The sequence below is a fragment of the Solanum lycopersicum genome, chromosome 3, assembly GCF_036512215.1.
Source record: "Solanum lycopersicum chromosome 3, SLM_r2.1".
Classification (NCBI taxonomy): domain Eukaryota; kingdom Viridiplantae; phylum Streptophyta; class Magnoliopsida; order Solanales; family Solanaceae; genus Solanum; species Solanum lycopersicum.
In genome coordinates this window covers 8,356,573-8,379,791 of record NC_090802.1, presented here as the reverse complement: position 1 = coordinate 8,379,791, position 23,219 = coordinate 8,356,573, and the positions used below count along the sequence as shown (strand labels likewise).

The 23,219-nt window shown below is 31.0% G+C and overlaps 2 protein-coding genes and 1 non-coding gene across 11 annotated transcripts; 1 reads left to right on the top strand and 2 right to left on the bottom strand.

Moving 5' to 3' along the window:
- Window positions 1-7,270: 7,270 nt before the first annotated feature.
- Window positions 7,271-14,538, bottom strand: LOC101263381 (protein BRICK 1). 9 transcript variants are annotated; one of them, XM_069296303.1, is made up of 4 exons: window positions 14,418-14,518; window positions 14,168-14,309; window positions 13,902-14,065; window positions 7,271-8,441 (listed from the first exon to the last, which is right to left on the bottom strand). In XM_069296303.1, the coding sequence occupies exons 2-3, from the start codon at window positions 14,298-14,300 to the stop codon at window positions 13,941-13,943; spliced, it is 258 nt and encodes an 85-aa protein (XP_069152404.1). In that variant the 5' UTR covers window positions 14,301-14,309; window positions 14,418-14,518; the 3' UTR covers window positions 7,271-8,441; window positions 13,902-13,940. The 9 variants fall into 9 exon arrangements, with proteins under 9 accessions (XP_069152404.1, XP_069152403.1, XP_010317768.1 ...); XM_069296302.1 differs by having other exon boundaries at window positions 7,271-7,570; XM_069296304.1 differs by lacking the exon at window positions 7,271-8,441 and adding an exon at window positions 10,765-11,303.
- Window positions 14,539-18,162: 3,624 nt separating this feature from the next.
- LOC101263086 (L-type lectin-domain containing receptor kinase IX.1) lies at window positions 18,163-21,925 on the top strand. Its single transcript, XM_004234588.5, has one exon. It carries the CDS (start codon window positions 19,785-19,787, stop codon window positions 21,735-21,737), a length of 1,953 nt encoding a protein of 650 aa, XP_004234636.1. The 5' UTR covers window positions 18,163-19,784; the 3' UTR covers window positions 21,738-21,925.
- A 1,220-nt stretch (window positions 21,926-23,145) lies between these two features.
- On the bottom strand, window positions 23,146-23,219 carry TRNAN-GUU (transfer RNA asparagine (anticodon GUU)). The gene has a single exon. It is a non-coding gene; the product is annotated as a tRNA-Asn (tRNA).

Here is a 23,219-nt window from a genome sequence, read left to right as displayed (position 1 = left end):
ATCTAATAGGAAAACAGAAAAGTTTCCAATTGATGTTTTTTTAAAAAAAGAAATGAAAATGATCTATGTATAAAAAGAAATTAAAAAAACAAACATATATAGGGAAATAGTAAAGTTGTCAATTAAAAAAAAAATAATAGGGTAAATCTGAAATTTATCATTTTAATACATATATAACTAATATCCACATCACTTATTCCATATTCCACCCTGCATAACTTTATATATAGATTCCCTCATAAGTTATGTTAAAATTAATTATGTAGGACTATAAAAAATACAATCAAACACTGTATACATTAATATATGAATAACTTTTATACAACATTTAAATTCTTATCTACCAAACATGCTATAAGTTATGTTGACTTTTATACCTAGCTAACACAAAATTTACCAAAAATAATAAAATTAATGCAACTTTTAATACATATATAAAATATTTCTTATACAGTAACCAAACGATCCTAAAAAGGGTAGTTAGTAGTGTCTACACACTAATTTTGTATATAATGTAGTATAGTATAAAACTTTTTTTTGACTATAATAATAAATGGTTAAATAGTGTAAAAAGAACCTTTAGTTTTCTAATAATCGACTTGAGGTAGAATTTAAGTCATTGTTATTAGAAAGAGAAGAAAAACCACTACTCGAAAATTTATATATATATTATTCATATAGATTGCAGCCAGCTGCCAAATTTTAAATAGGTGGGATAATGACATTTTTATTCCTCTAATAAATTTTAATTTTGATCGTGTGATATATTAATCCAACAAAATTAATTTTTTATTTATTAGAATATATGATTTTTTTTATTTCTTTGTGTAGAAAATATGTTATTATACAATTTTGAGAAGTATATTATCTCCAAATATGGAACAAGAATATAAATTTACATAACATGTGGACAATCAAATGGTAGACTGATTAGTAAATTTAAATGAACAAATAAAAATCATCAAAAATGTATATTTTTTGAAGGTTAAATGTGAATTCAGTTTTTTTTAAAATGTGATTGGATATGTCAATATAATCTTGTGCAACCACATGACATAACACTTCGTTTAAAATAAAAAAAAAAATATGTATATTCTGTAATATAATGGTAGGGTCTGAAATAACTAAACAAAACAAAGTAACATATTAAATTTTTTTTTTGATAAAATATAGTGGAAGTCCTACCAAAAAGTTACTTTATCTTTAAAAAGCTCTTAAATCTATTTAAGCCTTGCATTAACTCTTCACAAATATATATATATATATATATATTCAAGAATGTCTCTGTCAATACCTAAGTTGTTGATGTAATCCAAGATATCTACTATAGAAGAAAACAGCTAGTTAATCATAGTGTAAGTAGGGACACAAGTGTAACGCTACTCCATTAAGTTTTAGGAGTCGTCGAAATAAGATAAATAAGGATATTTTACGTTTTATATATAAAATAAAAATAGTTAATATTTTTAAAAAATTTTTTTGAGTGTTTGGAGTTTAGTTCCTATTAAATTTGAATCGCAAGCTATAGAGTCCATTCGGAGGTAACTCCTTTAATATAATTTTCTTCAAATTTAAGGCTCGACTTCGAAACCTCTATATGATTAAAAGTGAAACAATCTTGCCATTGCACTACAAACTATGTTAGTGGAGTAGCTAATTAAAATAGTTCTTGAAATTAATATCCTTTCACAATCAACACATGTGATAAAATAATTTTGTATTTTTTCTCAAAATTATTATCTCTTATTCCATCAATTAAAAGTCCTTTGGTACATGATTTTGATTATTTTGAAATTATACTCTTAAGGTGTCAATTTTAACTCCTGAACTAATATATCTCGTATGAAAATTAGGATTAAATAATCTCAAATTGGATATGTAATAATATTTAAAAGTTAAATTTATATCGTCAATCAAAACGCGATATAAATATGTTACTACTAACATAAAATATTTTATGTATCTGAACTATCTCTACCGGACTATGATGCATCATAAAGGGAATAACATCAAATATTAAGTAAAAGTGAGTTCTAACATCTAGTAATCCAATATTAGTATACAAAATGTGCAAAGGTAGTTTGTCATTTTCTTAATCCAATTTAATTTTGTAATCTTTAAATTAAGAGTGAGTATTTAACGGATCGTGAAAGCAATCTTGTATAAAGTTGAGCATATTTTTATTTGTATTATAATCATTTATATTAAATCATTTTCTTTAATCGTTAATGAAGGATCTAAATTAAGATCTTCTATTTGCAATTATATACATGTTAATGCACTTATTCTTGTTTTTATATATGTTAGAACTTCTTTTAGTTAAATATCTGAATTTAAAAGGATTATCTTATAATCTCACTAACTCAAGATTATTCCATCCATCCCATAATATTAATTACATTTCGCTTCTTAAGAGTCATGATCAATATTTTAAAATGTATATGTTTATTTTCTATTGATGGGAGTAGAATTGAATAAATAATATTTTTTTATATAGTTTTTAAGTATATGAGTTTTAATTTTAAAATAGTAGATTAATAATCTAATCCTACTTGATCCAAAAAATAATCAAAATTATTTTTTGAAAAGCTAAATATGATTAATGTAAAATAATAAGAGAGGATAAAGGAGATGAGGGTGAGGCATGAGCTCTTAGACGTTACGTTTTTCTTGGGGACATGGACTAACCTGAGATATTTAAGAGGAGGTGTCATGGTGCATGTTATTTGTAAATGACATAATATTGATAGATGAACACGTGATGAAGTTATAATGACAGGTTGGAGGTTCGAAGATACACCATGTAGTCTATAGTGTTAAACCGTTTAGGTTGAGTAAGGCTAAGAGAGTTATTGGAGCGTAAGTTAGGTGACACAATCCATGTGACATGTGAAAGTGAAAATTGATACACAAGTCATCGCTAATAAAAGAAGTTTCAAGTATCGTAATTCGTTGATAAATCATTCAAGAAAATAAAGAGATTAATAATGATTGTGCACAACATATTGAAGAAGAGTGGATGAGATGGAGATTCACATCCGGTGTTTTATGTGATAATTAAAAATATGCTACCAAGACTTAAAAATAAATTTTAAAAAGTGGTTATGAGACCAACTATTGATATCAGGCAAAGTATGGCCAGTCAAAAACTAGCACATTCAGGGGTGGCTCAACATAATTCGAGGCCTAAAGCGAAATTTTAATTAGAGACTTAAAATTTAAATAAATATCATTTGCATTAATTTATTTTTCTAAATTTTAGATGTAAATTATTACTTAATATCTTTATTATAAATGAGTTTTTCAAATACTTTTTTTAATTATTATTTTAAAGCAAGATTTGGTCAATTTAACATTGAAAACATCATGTTATTGAGACAATAATTATATGAATCGATAATATAGTTCTGTAAGTAAATAAGTTGATAAATTTTAAATAAAGATAAGAGTTAGAATCATATAATCTGATTCAAAAAAATTGATAACTGGGTATATCCTACTTTAATATGAAAAGTTACCAAAAAATAAAAAATATTTTAATTTATTTGTTCAACACTTTTCGACTATTTATTTTTATTTTTGACAGAATATTACTCTAATTATTAAAAATTTAAAGAAATAGAGTGCATAAAGAGTAAAAGATAAATAATATGAGTGTTAACAAATAAATAAACATATATATATATATATATATACTTTTTATTATATAATTATTTTTTTCATGAAAAAATTAAACATAATTATTTATTTATAGAAATTTGAGGCTCCAAAAAATTGAGGGCCTTAGGCAATGGCCTAAAATTTCCAAGGCAAGAGCCGGCACTGCGCACATTCACAAGATGAAAGAAGAGAAAATGGGGATATTGAGATGGATGTGTTTGAATATCCTAAGAGATATGATTGTAAACAAAGATATTTGAGATAAAGGTGGGCGTGGCCGTCACTGTGGTGGACAAGATGAGGAAAGTGAGACTATGATGGTTCAAGCATGCAAAGTTAAGATGTAAAAATGTTCCAATGAGGGATATGAGAGGTCAATAATGGTAAGTATAGAGTGAGATAAAATTGAAAAATAAATATAAACTAGTTGGCATACAATGAATAATGATTCTTATGTAGTATTGCTTTCTTTTTAAGTCAAATATCTGTCCCAAAGAGCATAAGAAGGTCTCTATATTTTTGTTTCTGTGATTTTTGGAACCTATTGCTCCTACACTATAGTAACAAGTACAAAAATAGACTTGTATATATCTTTTGTGGATGTGAAGTAGTCTTCTCACTTCTGCATATGGATTTATACATTACAAAGAGGCCTTGAGTTATTGGCCCACGAAAAGTACAGAAAGGACATAATGTGTAAAGGATGTCACACTACTATTGGGTCGACAAAAATGTTAATATTACATGTGTAGCTTTTTTGGCAAGAGACAAACTTCACTTGATGATAAGCAAGCGTCGGATATGAATTCGATCGAACCAAGTAATTTTAGTTTGATTTACTCGATCAAACGAAGTAATTTTAATTTAAATTTTATAGTCTTAAAATTTACTGAATATGTGTTGATTATTTAGTACCCCAAAATCTTCAAATCATCAAGTATTTATGATTTCATAAGGAAAAACTCACATATAGCCATTTAAAAAAATTCAATTAATCCTCACAGCTGTAGTTTGATAATTACAATTTGTAGCTACATGTTATATGGAGGAGAGAGGCGAGCGAGACTGAGAGAGAGAGGAGAGCGAGAGGGGGGGGGGGGAGGGGGGGAAGAATGGAAGAACAGTGAATTATATATGTATATTGGTTAGATAATTGACAGATTGGTGGCAATAAACCAAGTGCAGATAGTTGCTAGTACTAGATGAAAATTTGTAGCATTAAAGATAAATTTGTAGCGGGAAAAGGGTCTGATATACCCCTCAACTTTGTCATTTAGAGCTGATATACCCCTCGTTATAAAAGTGGCTCATATATACCCTACTTGTAAACAAATGGCTCACATAAACCCTTTTTCTCTAACGGAAATGAAAAAAAAAATAATTTTAATCTAAATTTTTATTATTTTTTGCTAAAAAATATAATCTCATATGAGTAAATTTAATCCTTGTAAAACATATTTTTTTTGACTTTTTTTTTTGTTTTATTGACTAATTTATAATTATTATTTTGATAATCAAATTTATTTATGTTTCACTAATATTCTTGTAAAACTTATTCTAGATGACCAATTTTTTTCTTCGAATACGAAATTAAATTACAATACACAAAAAAAATAATTTAATTTTTTTTTCTTTAAACTAAGGAATGAAAGAAAAAACAAAATAAGAATAAGAAACTCAAATAATTATAATAAAAGAAGTCAAAAAATAATTTATGTATGAAAAAAATTAAAATATACCTTGAACTTTGATAAAAGAATCATATATACCCCTAAATAATTTTTTAAAAAAAATTAGAAGTAAGAAATATAAATTTAAAACTAATTTTTTATTTTTCCGTTAAATGAAGGGTATATGTGAGCCATTTTGTAACGACAGGGGTATATGTGAACCGTTTGTATAACGGTAAGGGCATATATGAGCTACTTTTATAACGAGGGGTATAAATGACAAAGTTGAGGGGTATATCAGACCCTTTTCCCAGTTGTAGCAGGTAACAAAAAGGATACAAACAAATGGGGAATATATAATTCAAAGTGGCTATCGATGGTTTTCAGGAAATGGAAACCAATGGCCATGGTGGAGAGATACATGGAATACAATGAATGTGCCAAAACACAGTTTCATATGCTGACTAGGTATAGGAGGCTACTAACAAGAGATAGGCTTGCAAAGATGGGAATATGTGAGGAAAGAGAATGCTTATCGTGTGGGTGCAAACCAGAAAGTATAGAACATATTTTCTTTGAATGTGAGTATTCAATGAAATGCTTAATGGCGGTACTCGAATGGATATACAAAGAACTAAACTGGAGGGAATATGGAGGAGACTACCAAGGAAAGCCAAAGGGAAGATCAGTAGAGCAATTATCCGACGGAAATTATGAAGAAGATCACGGAGGAGAGTAAAGGCAAATTTATGAGCAGAACACATAGAGGTATAAAATGTAAGGATAGAACATGAATAGATAATTTGTTTGAATAGATAGGTAATATCATAGGATAGAAGGGGGATGGTAAAAGTAGATTGTAATAGCGGGATGAGTTGGTTTTTTCTTCAATAGAGTTCTTATTTCGACCAAAAAAATTGTATATAACTGTATATTATACATATGCATTTGTATAAATGGCAAGCGAGATTGGAAGAGAGAGGAGAGAGGCGAGCGAGAGTGCGCGGACAGTGAGAGAGAGATGAATTGTATATGTATACAGGTTAAAAAGTTATATATTATACATATGTATTTGTATATTCTGGCGAATTATACTTAAACAAACGCGACTAATTATACAAACTCAAAGTCAGCCAACGTAATTAATGTATAATGTTAATTGCGAGTGATAATTATAGCAAACTGTAGCTATAATGAGTAATTAAATAGTATAAATTTGCTTTGTTGCATAATTTTCTCTTTCATAAGATCTAGTTTTCTATGATGCTAGGATATCAGCAAGTATTCCTTGATAGAAAGTGAAATTCATAAATAAGTTACATGCTACAACTGGTAAAAGTGACCAGGATGTGTTATATAAGTTGAAACACTTAGGTAGGGTGTGTTTGTTGAAGGAAAACAATTTTCTTTTGTTTAATTGACTCCAAATCAACTTATTTTTCTCAAAATTAAGGAAAATGACTTCTCTTCAAAAGTTAAGGAAAACATTTTCCAAAACTTTCATCCAACTTCAAATTTTTGTTATTTCACCCCTACCCTCCTACCAGGCCCCCACCCCCCACCCAAAATAAATTATTTTATTTTTTAAAAATATTTTCAACTTTAAATTTTTATTCTTTTCACCCCTAGCACCCCCCCCCCAAAAAAAAAATAATAATTTATTTTCAGTTTCAAAAATTATTTTCTACTCTAGTAAAAATAAAAGATATTTCTCAATCATAAATCAAACACTAAAAATCATTTCCTATAAATATCTTCTACTCACCAAACATGAGAAAATAAGTCATAAATCTACTTGTTTTCTATAAAAACATTTTCCTTCGTACCAAACTCACCCTTATTCCTTTTTTTTTTTAATAATAAGAAGAGGTTTTGGTTAAAAGTGATTTTTTCCCCCACAGATCCGATCCCCTAGTAAACAATAAATATTCCTTGCACTTTGGGAATATAAAATGGATTATGATGTTTCTTTTATATCCACAAGATGATTTTTTTTTAGAAGGTAACAGTTGCGTTTATTCACAAGTCAGTAATAGGTTGCACTGAAACCATATTTACAGCATATTTGTTTACACCAGAAACAAAAAAGTCTAGCGCAATTTAGTTTGATCATCTATAGATCACAATTTTTACTCTCAAAACATCTTGAATTCCTTTCCTTCCATATTGTCCACCAGATACAAGCTAAGACAATCCTCCATCCGTCTTTGTCAGCAGCTCCTACTCCTGCTTCCTCCCAACTATATAGCAAATGAGTTATTTTGTTAGGCATGACCCAACTAATACCCCTAAGGCTAACAAAGATTCTGCACAACTGAGTAGTTGTACTGCACTGTAGAAACAGATGGCTAATTGTCTCAACCTGTTCATCACAAAGGTAATGTCTAGAACACAAGGAAAATTTCCTCTTCTTGAGGTTCTCTTGTGTCAAAATAGCCTTTTTGTCAATAACCAAGTAAAACAGACTACTTTGAAGGGGATTTTGATCTTCCATATATGTTTCCACGGCCAATGTTGTCTTTGTAAATTTCCTTGGTTCAAAAACTTGTATACGGAGTTCACTTTGAAACTACCTTTGCTATCCAATTTCCACCAAAGACTGTCTTTTCTTCACTAGTACCTTTAAATTCCTCCAACATTCTGAAGAACTCAATGACTGAATCAATTTTCCAGTCATTGAAGTTCCTCCTGAAATAAATGTTCCAACCTTGTTGTGTCCATGTGTCAGCCACACTCATCTCCGATTCTACTGCCATTACAGCTAAGTTAGGGAATAAACTGTATAAGCTATCTGATCTCAACCAATTGTCCTTCCAAAAAGAAGTCTTGAGCCCATTTCCAACTTTAATATTTGTGTGCTTCTCCATGAAGGCGTAATCTAATTGATCTCCACACACTAACCCCATATGGGGTCTTCACTTCCTTTGTCATCCACTTATCCACTTCACCATATTTGATTTATAACCTTACTCCAATATGCTTGAGGTTCTTGTCAATATCTCCAAAGCCATTTCAATCTGAGAGCCTTACTCTGTAGCTTGAGATTTTTTATGCCAAGACCCCCTTGTTTTTTCCCCCAATATCCACAAGATGATTTTACCTTCTGATAATCTGATAAGCCATTCTAATAGAATTGAGATTTAGGCCTTCATTGATGTTTGAGCTTAGAAACTACTAATGTTACAAAACAATAACGAAGATATAGAAAACTCACAGAAAACAAATAGAACTATCAGATATTCATCAGAAATAGAACAATTTAGACCAGTTTAGCCGGGGCATAAAGCATCCCGAGTTAGCAGGTTTAGGAAGAGCCTCACCTGTGAATTGTGATATAGACAACCTAACCTAATGCAAGCATTAGTGATTGCTTCCACAACATTTCCCATAGCCCCCACCACAGCTGCCACAACTACTGTTTTTAACCTTCTTTCTGAACTCTTCCATAGCCAATAAGCCCAATATACCTGCTCTCTATTCTGTCCCCACAACCAACAAACAAACTGCCACAAGACCCCTCACTGGATTACTAAATAACCACTACCACTACCACTTGTGTCCACTGTCACTTCCCTAAGTGATATCCCTTTAACAACTGCACATTCACTGCTTATGCTAGTTTCTTAAAGTTGGTAAATCCTTCTCTTTCTAGCAGGCTACTGCACTCATCCTTTCTCAAAATATCGAAAGAGTAAACTTGTTATGTTACCAGGAGAAAGTATTCATCCCTCTTCACCAGCTGATCTTCAAAGAAGATAAACGAATCTCTTCGAATCAGAAAAAATATATAGAGGTGCAAACCAACATAGTGTTGTTCATTCAAAATAAAACTTATGCCAACTGCTTAACTAATGCAACTTTGCATAACTTAATCCTAAGACTGGCAACGAACCGGAACGAGACCACCAGACTGGAATGAACCGTAACCAGACCAGAATGGGACGAGTTGATCGGTACCGGGTGAACCGAACCGAAATTACCGAAACGGATACTCAGTTCCGTCCCGTCCCACTATATACCGGGATGGAACGGAATGACACATCTAGTTATCTCAAAAAATGATTTTTTTTAATTACGAAATATGAATATTTTTTTTTTCTAAGTTTAAATTAATAGTTTTTAAATTTATAGTGTAATTTCTTACTTAAGTTATTTTAAAGATAATTTTTTATAAAAATTTTACTTTTAAGTTTGCACGTTAAGTCTAATAAAGTTAGTACTTATTATTTATTAATATGTTATAATTTATAAGTAATATTTATAACTTGTAATTTAAATAAATTAAATTTGTAATTTTAAAAATTAAAAAAAATAAGGATAAAACAATCACACAAATTAAAAAATATCAATTTGATTTATTTAAATTTGTATTATAAATTACAATTTCAATTTAGAACTACTAGTAGGGTGCATAGTTTATGTAACCACCTTCTAGGAAAGGTTCTGTTTCAACTAAGTCTCGAATGTAATATTAATATAGTAATGTAATATTAATATAATACTAATAGGGAGTAGTTGGGGTTACTTGGGTAGTATTTATTATTTAATATAAAATATAAAATATAAATTATAATTTATAAATATATAATATAAATTAATTAATAAATTATAATATTAATTAATTAATAAATATTAATTAATCGAAATCGGACCGGACCGGACCAGACCGAAACCGGGATAAACCACCGATACCAAACCTCGGTTCCATTCCGTTCCGTGTCCCGGTTCGAGATGTCCCGTTCAGTCCTGTAGGCAACCGAACCGGGACTAACCAAAATGGTACCGGTACATCCCGTTCCGTTGTCCAGCCTTACTTAATCTGCATAATAACTTGCAAGTGTTCTCTTTGATGTTCAGGTTAAACTTCATAGTAGGAACACAAGAGTTGAACAAATTATGCATCGAGGTATTAAGGAAGAGGATCTGTGGAAGCTGGTGCTTACTAACCATGCATGGCCAACATTGTAAGAGAGCTTGAAGATGCCATGATAATAGATATAAGGACTTTGAAGTCCATTTAAAGTTTGGAAGATCTTATCATTTCTCTATAGAATAGAAAGATCCATTAACCTTCCACCCACTAAATTTGAAATAGATCCATTCATCACCTCCTTTCAAAACCAGCTCCTCCACTGCCGAGATAATTGTTCAGCACAAGGATTACGGCTGTTTTTTTAAAAAACATTTCTTTTTGAAACTATTACGGCTGTTGCAACATATAACAGATTCGGTGGGAAGTTTCTCAAACAAATTACTTCCTTCAAATTCCTTCAACTTAAACTGTCCCTTATTTATTCATTGAAGAAGATTCTAAAATGTAAGAGAGCTTCTAAATAAATGCCCACTATTAATAAAATCCAAGCACTGGTTCTTTTCTAAGCATAGCACAAGAACACGTGCAGCTTGCTATACGTCACTGCTCTGGGTCATTCAATTACTGAAGCATTAACCTATCAAAGAATAAGATTCAATCCACAACAAATCTGAAACTTCACATCTCACATCACTGAAAAGCTGCACAATCCAAACTTAGGGTTCGGCCGACATCAAATAACAGGAGATTTTATCTACCTAAACCCTGATAAGTAGCATCACTTCTTTTATAAAATAAAAAAGGAATAAGAGAAAATTACTCTTAATCACCCTCAAATGTAACCGTGTACGTTAAAAGACTGTGCAGCGGCTCACGGCTTATTAAGGGCTTATCTTTCCATAATAACGATGACATCCGTACTTTGAAGATTATATGAAATGAGTTGAGATCAGATAGCCGAAATCCTTGGGTCAAAAGATAGGATAGAGTTCTTGAATAGTCACTGGCTCACTGCAAACATGTTTTACTGAGTCCAAGAAATCCCTCTCTCACCCCAACTTTGGTGCAATATTCAAACAGCATCTTGTGAAAACATAGATCATTCATAATTGCTAGAGGGAAATAAAATTTCACTAGCAGGAGATGGCGAGATCCCTAAACTGTAAACAAGAATTGCAACAATAGCTAGTTTGAATTAGAAGGACGTTGAACTTAATAAACCATCAAAAGGAAAGTTGTAATTCTTAAAAAACTCAGAAGTTTTTTATGCAGTACATAAATAGCCTGTGAGAATTTTTCCTGTTGCAAGTTGAGAACTCGGATAAAAGAAGAGAATTACGGTAGGTTGACGGCCAGCAAGTAATTATTCATTATATGATGAATCCTCACAAGCTATTAAGGATCAATATAACCAACTTCAACTAGCTTGGAATAGAGGCGTAGTTAACATAAAGAAGATGGATGGACAGAGTAAGTTATGTCAAAGTTTCCAGGCACCATACATGTATGTAGGGTGTTAAACTTTTACTTCTTATGTTCTTTATACAGCAACTAGGGTGTTAATTTCCATAGGATCAAAATAAAGAAAATAGAAGAATTAACCTAAATAGCTGCCTACCCAACAGCTTAAACTAAAAATAGCCGGCGGATGTATAATATAATATTGTATAACCGTGGATGATATATGTGTAGCGTTTAGGAAAACTAAACAGTGAATCTGGTTGGCTATTTGTGTAAAGATCCCAAAATCAAATATGGAGGGAACAAATGAAGCTGGAAGGAATGAGAATACTCATTGCCCTGTAAACCCTTCCATTTCAGGAATACACGAGCTTTCAGCACTCAAAGTTACAGTGATACAACAGGTCAATGAGGTCTGAAAACACAAGTTTCATGTCTTCGTAAAAATGAGATGTGTTTGATAGAAAGAAAGCAATGTGATCAAGTTGAAGGGCTAATTAGAAAATAACTTGATTCAAGGTGTTTCTGGATTGAGAGATCTGAGAAATATGTGAATGAATTATCTCAGATTCTCTTTCTTTTCTTTCTTGACAAGAGTTGAATTATCTCAGATAAAAGAAACTAGAACTCAAGGCTGCTAAGACACTGAGAGGGAGCTGATACAATCTAAAGGGGAATGACACCATTTACAGGGGATAGATTGCTCTTTCTAAAGAGATTTATCAAACACTTGGACTTAAGAGAGCAGTGAGGAGTTGAAGTCCCATCAAAACATCTTTTGTTCCTTTCTGCGCATAGACACCAAAAATTACGAGCTGGATCATTTGCCAGATCTTCTTAATGGACTTGTCCACTTCCACATAATACAACTTCCAACTAGAACTAAAACTTATTACTTAACTCCTATAGGCTATAAGTCCATTACAAATTTAACATTAATATAATCTTATAACTTTGTAAATAAACAGTGCTCAATCTAAACTACGAACCTGGTGGCTAGTATGAAGAAGGCAAGGGAAAAACATGTAAACAATAGCAGTCAATACCAAGTAACCCTTAATAGATAAATCAACCATGTTAACAATAACCAGTCTGGAATATAGCTGTATGGTATATGGCCAGCAAGCTATTTCATTCTCATGTCCAACCTTTCATTATGTTAAACTCTGTATTGAAAACGATTATTCATTTTGTCCCAATTTATGTGTCTACTTTCACCTTTAGTCTGTCCTAGACAGAATGTCATACTTACTTAAACTTTCTATTTTACCCTTAATGAGGATTTCCTACTAGACACATCTCTGACTTGTTTTAGACCACAACTTCAAAGAGTCTTTTTAATTTCTTAATCTCTGTGCCAGTCACACGACGCCACATAAATTGGAACGAAGGACGTATTAAAAACAAGGATGTATTAAAAACTGCTACAAGTCAGGAAGTCCTAATTAAAGCTTCCATGTCCAAGTATGATCTAGAAACCTCTAATTTACTTCAAAAGATAATTCTTTTAGTATTACAAAGAAGCAGGATGGATTAGAGGATTCACATAGATGACACAACAAGTTTTAGTTTAAGCATCGTTGATTGGTTACTGACTACAAGAATGACATTTCACATGATTGTATTACATAAAAAGTTAGTAGAAAAAAAATGAGAAGGTAAAACGATCATTTTTTTCCCAGAGAAGGTAAAGTAACTTTTATAAATGAACAAGCACAATGTTCCTATTTCCACATATAAATCTCCATCGCACATGAGAAAAGAACCAACTCACAGAGAAAAATAAGAGACTGAGATCCAGCAGATTAAAGTTCCAAGAAGCCATATGAAGAAAACAGGCAAGAATATCAAAACGGCATTACAGAAGGTATAAACAACATTTGCTTCATATTAACTAGGTCAAAAGATTAAGATGGTCTTGAAGAATTTATAGTAATGCTTTGACCCCTCAAATCAACTTATCATTCCAATTTACACATAGACAATCTCCATTGTGCATTAGCAATGAACCAACACAGTAGTTTTAGCGAACTGAAAACTTAGATGAAAGAAACTGTAGATCCAATAGGTATGCATACTTGCAGCTACTAAATTCCATGAATCATTTCCACAAAATTGCAACTGATTATTAACTATCCGAACATAATGTACTTGAATAGAGCCGAATCTCACACAAATTCATATAGCTAACCTAACTAATTCAGGCACATTTGATTGAGATTTTCATAAAACAAGGACTTTTCACAAATATGATCTCCAAAACAAAGCAATCTATTTATAATACAGAATTGAAGTACCTTACAGATTGAGAATATTAGTACAATGCTTGCATCATGTCAAACATTAAACAGAGCTGGATTAGCAGTTGCTGTACTGACTTGGACTTCAAGCAGTTCCAAACGACGTTCCAGTGTATCAAGCTTCTCATTCAGTGTCGCCAATTTACTCTTCGTCGTCGCCTCTGAAAGTAGAACAAAATCAACACCGAAATCGCTTTACAACAGGAATTTAACAAAAACCGAATATTTGCCCTAAGGATATTGAATGAGTTAGAGAAATTTACCGAATTGGACGAGGAAATCGAAGAGTTTGCGGACGTTGAGAGAGATGTGAGATATGAATTCACGATTTTCCCAATCTGCTTGTACTGCTATGCCTACATTCACCGCGTTTGTTATTCCTCCGGCTCGAGCCATTTCTGGTCACTGTTTTCCGATCAACGGAGAAGAAAGAGAGAGAGATGCGGAAGGAGAACAAACAATTCTGCAATGATTAGTTTTAGGTTAAAGGAAAATGGAGGAGATAGTGATTACCTTCTTTGTTCTTCAAAGGCAAGCATCTCTACTTGCAAATCTGTTTTTTTCTAAAAAAAAAGAAGATAGATATAAATGTCGAAAATACGTTTAACTTAAAATATTAATTTCATATTGGCTTGAGAAATACGTATAATTGATATCATACTTATATGTTCAATATTTTAGATATAAAATTCAAAAAAAATAATTTAAATATGTTTCTTACACTTATTTTAAAAGAGAAAAAATGATAAATATATTCAAACTATTATAAATGGTATATAAATAATCTGTCATATTTTTGAATAATGTCTTTGTCATTCAAAAATTAAAATATATATATATTCTTCACTCTAATGAAAAATCAAATAGGAACACATGACATGACGCAGTTAACAATCAAATGTATCCCTTCACCTTATACATCATTTGATTTTCCTCACAATAGTTATACTACACCCCGATTCATAGTGACACTTTAACTCTTGTTCACAAGAGGGATTAGAATCATTATAACAATAGAATTTTACCCCATATCAATATATAATGAGATTATTTATCTGCAGATTACGTAATTGCATATAACTTATTTTGATTAGAAAGTTCAATAAAATCTTGATATTAATATTTTCTTGAAAAATCGATCCAGTATGAATAGAAATTGTCATTACTAAAGATTCAGATTTAATCAATAATATGAAGAAAGTACGAACGAAAAGAAGTTGAAATGATATATAAAAGAAAAAGAAAATAAAATTTTCAATACTTATCTCCATATAAAATTAGTGTTTAATCTTGAACCTGAATATCGATAAACAAATTCACGTTTATAATAGGAATATACATTCTCATCAAATATAGGAGATGGACCTATGCACCTATTAATAACAACGATAATATATACATTGACAAATGATTTTGTAAATCAAAGATTAAAAATAACTAACTACGGTGGATACTCCATAATATATTTTGGAGTCTTAATATGATTCATAATATATTCAGTTATCAATACATAGTTTGCAAAAGATGGGCTATCAGAATGTATCTTCCGGCCAGAGGACAAGAGTTTATTCTACTAGGAGTTTAATCTCTTCAATACCTTCTTGACTAAATTATTGTAATATATAAGTTGTAGTTAAAAAATAAATTGAATAAATATATATTTAGAATGAGCTATGAAAATTTCACTGTTTTTTTTAAGGAGATTCAAGTTTCTGAGACATAATTTACATCGATTCAATAATATATTTCTTGACCTGTTCTTTAAACGATACAACAGTCTAACAATGTTATATAATTTAAACAACTCAGAATTAGTTAAAGATTTCAAATATCCATCAATAGAAATATGCATTTCTTCAACTTACAATGCCTCACTTTTGTATTGTGAAAAGCTTGGAGAAGAATATTTTTTTCTTCTCCTAACGGTCTCTTTCACTATATCAACCTCAAAATATAAATAAAATATAGGGCACATTTCACCATATATAAATTTCGCGAGTAAAATTTGGGAGAAAATATGGTAAATAGTATTTGTCCATATAATTTGACATAATTTAGTAAATTATCCAAATAATAGAAAAAAGCTAGCCGTTTGGCCATAGATTTCCCAAATAATATTTGAAAATTAAAATTTTACCCCAAACTTTTATCCTTTACAAAAACACCCTCTATAGTAGTTGCTTGCATTGTATTACATAATTTTTTACGCGGAACACCAAAATAGTGATGAAATATTTACTGAATATTAAATGATGATATGTTTATTGATGAAAATGATGAACAATAGGCTCATGATAACAATGTCATGTGATTTGTCTACTTCATGATGTATGGAATGATGCATGTTTCACTCACTCCAAATTACCACATTACTCTAGTGTCATGGACACTATTTGTTATCGTTGGAACGAAAATCCAATTCACTTGTAATACAAACTTATGGTTAGTTTTGATAGTTTTAAAAATTTATGGGTATAAATCATATTTTTCTAAAAAAGTGAAATATATTTCTCAAATACTAGCAAGCACATGGTGAAATTTCACCCAAATTTTCACCCTAATAATATTTGCCAAGAATATTTGAAATCTATGGTCAAACGCTAGCTTAAGTATTTGAGTCAAATCTCATGATTTGGTAACTTTTAATAATTCAAATTCTACACCAAACTTTTATCTTTTATATAAGAACACCCTCCATAGTAATTTTTTGCATTGTTTTATATAATTTTTTACGTGAACATCAAAGTGGTGATTGAAATTCAATGACTATAAAAGTGATGATATATTTATTGATGAAAATGATGAACAATCGGCTTAGGGTAATAAAGTCATGTGCTATGTAATACAAATTTATGGTTTGTTTTGATAGTTTTTAAAACTTGTAATATAAATCATATTTTTTGAAAAGGTGAAATATAATTCCCAAATACTATGGTCAAATACATGGTAAAATTTTCACTCAAATAATATTTATCAGATAGTCAAACGTTAGCATAATACTTCTCATCTTTCTCATCTATTACAAAAGAGAAAAGACATTGACACCTGAAGTTGTCTCAGATTTTTAAAAAGACACATTAACTATGTAAATGTCCTATTACCCCACAAAAGTATTAAATATCTTTGTAAATTGACCATTTTGGCTCATTTTCTCATCAACCTCACACGCGTGAGACACACTCTCCTTTTAATTAATTAATTTAATTTAAATATCAATTAAATACAGGTTTAACCCGACCCAAATCGTTTAAAAAGATAAATGGTACACTTTCTTTTCTTTTCTTCTCTCTAAATTTCTCACTTTCTTTCTTTATATTTTATTTTCTTGCTCAATTGCAATTCAATTACAACTTCTTTTGAAGTTTACATCTATTTCAATTTCACCTTTTGTTGGTCAATTTCTTGGGAAATTAGCTGAGCAAACAAGAAGTTTTCATGTTCATTTTAGTATTTGATATAGATTATATTTTTTCTTCTTCATGGATTTGTGATCTTCTGGAGAAAAACACATGTTAGAAATTATTTTAAGATAAAAACTAAAAAGTGTTAGAATCTTACCTTCTTTTTTAAAAAATTCATCTTGGACCAATGGTCCATTATTATTAATAGGGAAAAGGGTCTGATATACCCATCAACTTTGTCATTTGGAGCTGATATACCCCTCGTTATAAAAGTGGCTCATATATACCCTTACCGTTATACAAACAGCTCACATATACCCCTGTCGTTACAAAATGGCTCACATATACCCTTCATTTAACGGAATTTAAAAGATTAGTTTTAAATTTATATTTATTACTTCTATTTTTTCAAAAAAAATTATTTAGGGGTATATATGATTCTTCTATCAAAGTTCAGGGTATATTTTAATTTTTTTCATACATAAATTATTTTTTGACTTCTTTTATTATAATTATTTGAATTTTTTATTCTTATTTGGTTTTTTTCTTTCATTCCTTAGTTTAAAGAATAAAAAATTAAACTATTTTTTTCGTGTGTATTGTAATTTAATTTCGTATTCGAAGAAAAAATTTGGTCATCTACAATAAGTTTTACAAGAGTATTAGTGAAACATAAATAAATTTGATTATCAAAATAATAATTATAAATTAGTCATTGAAACAAAAAAAAAGTCAAAAAAGTATTTTTGACGAGGATTAAATTTACTCATATGAGATTATATTTTTTAAGAAAAAATAATAAAAATTTAGATTAAAATTATTTTTTTTCATTTCCGTTAGAGGAAAAAGGATATATGTGAGCCATTTATTTACAAGTAGGGGTATATATGAGCCACTTTCATAACAAGGGGTATATCAGCTCTAAATGACAAAGTTGAGGGATATATCAGACATTTTTCCCTTATTAATAATAAAGGAGAAAAAATTACAGACTTGGGTTAAAAAGACTCGGACAAACAAAAAAAAATCACCAATTTTAGAAAACGAAAAGAATTTGAAAAAAAAGAAGAGGAAAGTCTCTACAGAAGGACCAAGATCCTCACACCTTTCATCTTCAAATTTGATTCAATGAAGCTCTAGTTTGCCTTACCCTTTTTGCCAGCTTCGAAGCATTTATCTACGAGCTTGGGCAAGATTCACTTCGGCAGTACCTTCATTCAAGAGAAAAGAATTTTTTTTCTTTAGAATAACAAGAGGCAACAAGGAGACCATATCGAATAAAAGCAACAGTTGTCAAAAATAGTTCCTTTGAAAGAATGGGGAAAAGTTGGGGAAAATGAGTACTTTAAAAAGGAAAGAATTAAATCATAGATTAAAAAATGACGCGTGTCACTTGTTAATTGGAAGAAAAATCTATCATTCACGCGTATTATTTGCGTGAAAACAAACATAGGGAGAAAACGGGTCAAAGTGGCGTATTTACAAAAATATCTCCTACTTTCGTGGGGTAATAGGATACTCATATAGTTAAAGTGTCTTATTAAAAATTCGGGACAACTTTAGATGTCACTTTATGTCTTTTCTCATTACAAAAAAATAACTATGAAAACATCAATTTATATAGCTAAGATTTCTTCCACAAATAAATGTTTATAATCTAGATAGTCATTTAATTAGAAATAGTTGAGCAATTAGTAGGAGATAATCAGGAGGACATGTCATTGTGGTTACATAAATTATGAGAGTTCATAAGAGCCCGAATTTAGATAGGTGAAAGATCCTTACTCAAATTACGTTAAGAACTATTGACTGTAAACCATAGCAGTTACAGTCACTCAATGGAGATGTTCGCCTTTGTTTGGAATGAAGATGGATGAACAGAAAGTCTTCATAGTAACATATTTTTTAAATTATTATTATATTATTTGTTGATCATGTATACTTGGGTGAGCAATTAACTCGACCACCCCACTAAAAAAATACACGCAACACACGATCATTTCAAGTCAACACTAGATAACAAATTCTATATATTGCTTTCTCTATAATCTTGTCAAATCACATAAAAAAAATGAGAGTTGACTTTCAATATCACACAATAAGGCTACCTTTGTAAATATATTCATGTTTGTGGGACACAATTTGAAATTTAGGTAGTTTTTCAAGCTTAAAAATATTTTATGTCACAATCTAACTTTAACTTATTATAGTTGGTTAGTTAGAGCTTACATTGTTTAAGGTAGAAGATTGCTTGCTTAGTCCTTATTATAAAGTTTCTTACAATTACAAAATTAAGTTGGTAGCTAAACCTTATCATCAACAAGAAAACTATTATCATTTGTTTATGCATAAACTCAAGCAAAAACTATAGTTATCCACTGAAATTCAGCACTTTGTCAGTTCGATCAATTTTTCCATTGATTTTACTCTTGTTCAATACAAACATTTATGTTTAAGCATTTTTCCATTTAATTGACCAATGATAATTATGTCTTCCAATGTATGTTGCATAGCTCTCTTCATTGCCTCCTTGCTAATTCCATTTGTGAATTCAGTGTCCTTTCAAATATCTCGATTTGGACCGGACGTGATTGACATACTCTACGAAGGAGATGCAGTCGCGTCTGTAGGAGAGGTCGAGTTTAACAAAGCGAACTATCTATGTCGCGTTGCTCATGCCATCTATAGAGAGAAAGTTCCACTATGGGATCCTGATCATGACTCCACAAAGCTAGCTGATTTCTCTACACGTTTTTCGTTCACTATAGACACTCAAAATCGTTCCTCATATGGTCATGGTATCGCGTTTTTCCTAGCTCCAGTTGGTTTTCGAATTCCACCTAACTCAGATGGTGGCTTTCTTGGACTGTTTAATACAACCACTAGTGATTCAGCTCAAAGCCAAATTGTTTCTGTTGAGTTTGATACATTTTCAAACGTCGAATGGGATCCTCCATTCGAGCACGTTGGTATCAACAACAATTCAATTGCTTCATCTGTAACAGCTCCTTGGAATGTTAGTTTACATAGTGGTAATCCTATTGAGACATGGATTACTTACAATGCTACAACAAATAATCTTAGTGTCATTTGGAACTATGGAACAGGTCCGAATTCGAGCATGTTTTACATAATAAACCTCAGAGATGTTCTGCCTCCGTGGGTCACAATTGGATTCTCTGCTGCAACAGGACTAAATGTCGAGAGACATACACTTGAATCGTGGGAATTCAGCTCGAGTCTTGTTATAACAGAGTTAGGTGGAAATGATCGCGAAAAGATTGGACTTATTGCAGGGCTAACAACATTAGGTGGGATTTTGTTAGTGAGCGCGATTTTGGCTTTGATAGTTTTGAGGAAACGTAGACGAAAGGTGAAGGGAAATCCAGAGACAATAAGCTTAACATCTTTCAATGATGATCTTGAAAAGGGGGCAGGACCAAGAAAGTTTTCGTATAAAGAGCTGGATACTTCAACTAATCATTTCTCAGAGGAACGAAAATTAGGTGAAGGAGGATTTGGAGAAGTTTACAAAGGGTACCTCATTGATCTTGACATAGCGGTTGCTGTAAAGAAGATCTCGAGAGGGTCTAAGCAGGGGAAAAAGGAATACATAACCGAGGTGAAGGTTATTAGTCGATTAAGGCATAGAAACCTTGTGCAACTAATCGGTTGGTGTCATGATCAAGGTGAGTTCTTACTTGTTTACGAATTCATGCCAAATGGTAGCTTAGATTTTCATTTGTTTGGTAAAAGGAATCCTCTTAGTTGGACTATGAGGTACAAGATTTCACTTGGCTTAGCATCCGCGTTGCTCTATCTACACGAAGAATGGGAGCAATGTGTGATCCACAGAGACATAAAATCGAGCAACATAATGCTCGATTCAAGTTTTAATGTCAAGCTTGGTGATTTTGGCTTAGCTAGACTAATGGACCATGAGTTAGGTCCTCAGACTACAGGGCTAGCCGGAACTCTAGGTTATTTGGCTCCGGAATACATAAAAACAGGACGAGCAAGCAAAGAGTCGGATGTATACAGCTTCGGAATAGTTGCATTAGAAATTGCAACAGGAAGAAAATCAGTTGATCCAGGGACAGGGAATTGTGATGCAGGATTAGTAGAGTATGTTTGGGATTTTTATGAAAAAGGAAAACTTCTTACTGTTGTTGATGAGAAATTAAACATGGATTTCGAACGAGAACAAGTAGAACGATTGATCATTATCGCGTTGTGGTGTGCTCATCCCGAGAGCAATCTAAGGCCATCGATAAAACAAGCAATTCATGTTCTGAATTTCGAGGCATCGTTGCCTAATCTTCCAATGAAGATGCCTGTTCCTGTGTACTATTCACCTAGGCCATGTGGTGAACCAACAGTTAGCTCCGGGGAGCCTACGATGACTTACACAAGCATCGATGTGGGTCGATAACTATTTAATGAATTGAAATGAGCTTAAATGGAGCCATATGATTAATAATGACTTCAAATTTGCTTGAGATTGTAGTGTAGTAATAGTTATTGTTGTAGTAGTAGTATTTGTACAATAAAATGACGTGTAAAAGATCCTGCGAATCTTATATATGTGAAATAAACAAGTACATGTAGAGTTAAAGATAAGTTCGACAAGCAACTATTTTAGCTAAGAATTCATTGAAATTCTAGATGCGTCACTATAAACCATATAAAGATTGAGATAGTTTCAAATGTTTACAATAGATATAGTCATGTTTTATTTGCATAAAAAGTAGTCAAAAACGTAGGACGTACTCAAAAATGTAGGACGTACAATATAGCTTGTCAAATGTCATAGAAAGTATGTACTGACTATACAATATATCTTATCAATACATGAGCTATATATTATGATACACTCAAAAAGTTGAATATAGTTAAGTATATATGAAATATACACCGAGTATACATAAAATATATACTGACTATTCAATCTCGATCAACTCAAAATCACCTCTAAATTCCAAATTTTAGATATAAAACCCTCTCAATATTTTGAGTCTTTTAATATATAATTCGCTCAAAACGCTTTACATTTGCGGTACATCAATTTTATTTTATTTTTAAAGAAGAAGAAGCAATTGTGTTTATAAAAAATATACTTAATAATTAAGATTCATAACTTAATACATAAATAAAGTCAATCTAAATATTTAAGATTAAAACCTTTACTAAATGCAAATACATGAGAGCTTTGTTGTGAATGGTTCAAATTTTCCTTTGATATATCTGTTAATCGGAATGACATAAAAATAAAGTAATATTCAATTTAAGGTGATTCTTTACAAGACAATTTCATTTCATGTTCTTCAAACCTTAGGTCCGTTAGAAATTCTTTGAGAATGCTCTATTCTAAATTCTAACTTGCATCTCCAAAGGACATACACATTCCATTGAGGATATTTCTAGAAATATCACATAATCTCTTGAGTATACGTAAAAAGATCAACGTGTGACACATACAATCTTTTTTTCTAAAAAATCAAAGCGATCTAGATGCATCCTCCTCAAGATCAACTTGATATAGTGAGGTGTTCTCTGATGTTCGTGGCTATCGAATATAGCATAAAGATCAAAGTCATCATACATTTGAATGAATACGCTACTAACAACTCACACATCATAAAGAAAAATTAAAGAGCTACACATAAAATGTTATTTTTTTCTCAAAGCCGAAGCGATCTTCCTGTAGATCAACTTGTACTAGTTAAATGTTGTCTAACAAAAATCAAATACGTCAAAATCATCTTATATTAAAAAAGTAACAAAGAAAAATTTAAAAAAGAAAGAATAAAAAAATATACAAAATTGCAAAAATTATGAAACGCTAGAAGGAGGGCTTGAACCTCCGACCTTGTGGTTAACAGCCACACGCTCTAACCAACTGAACTATTCCAGC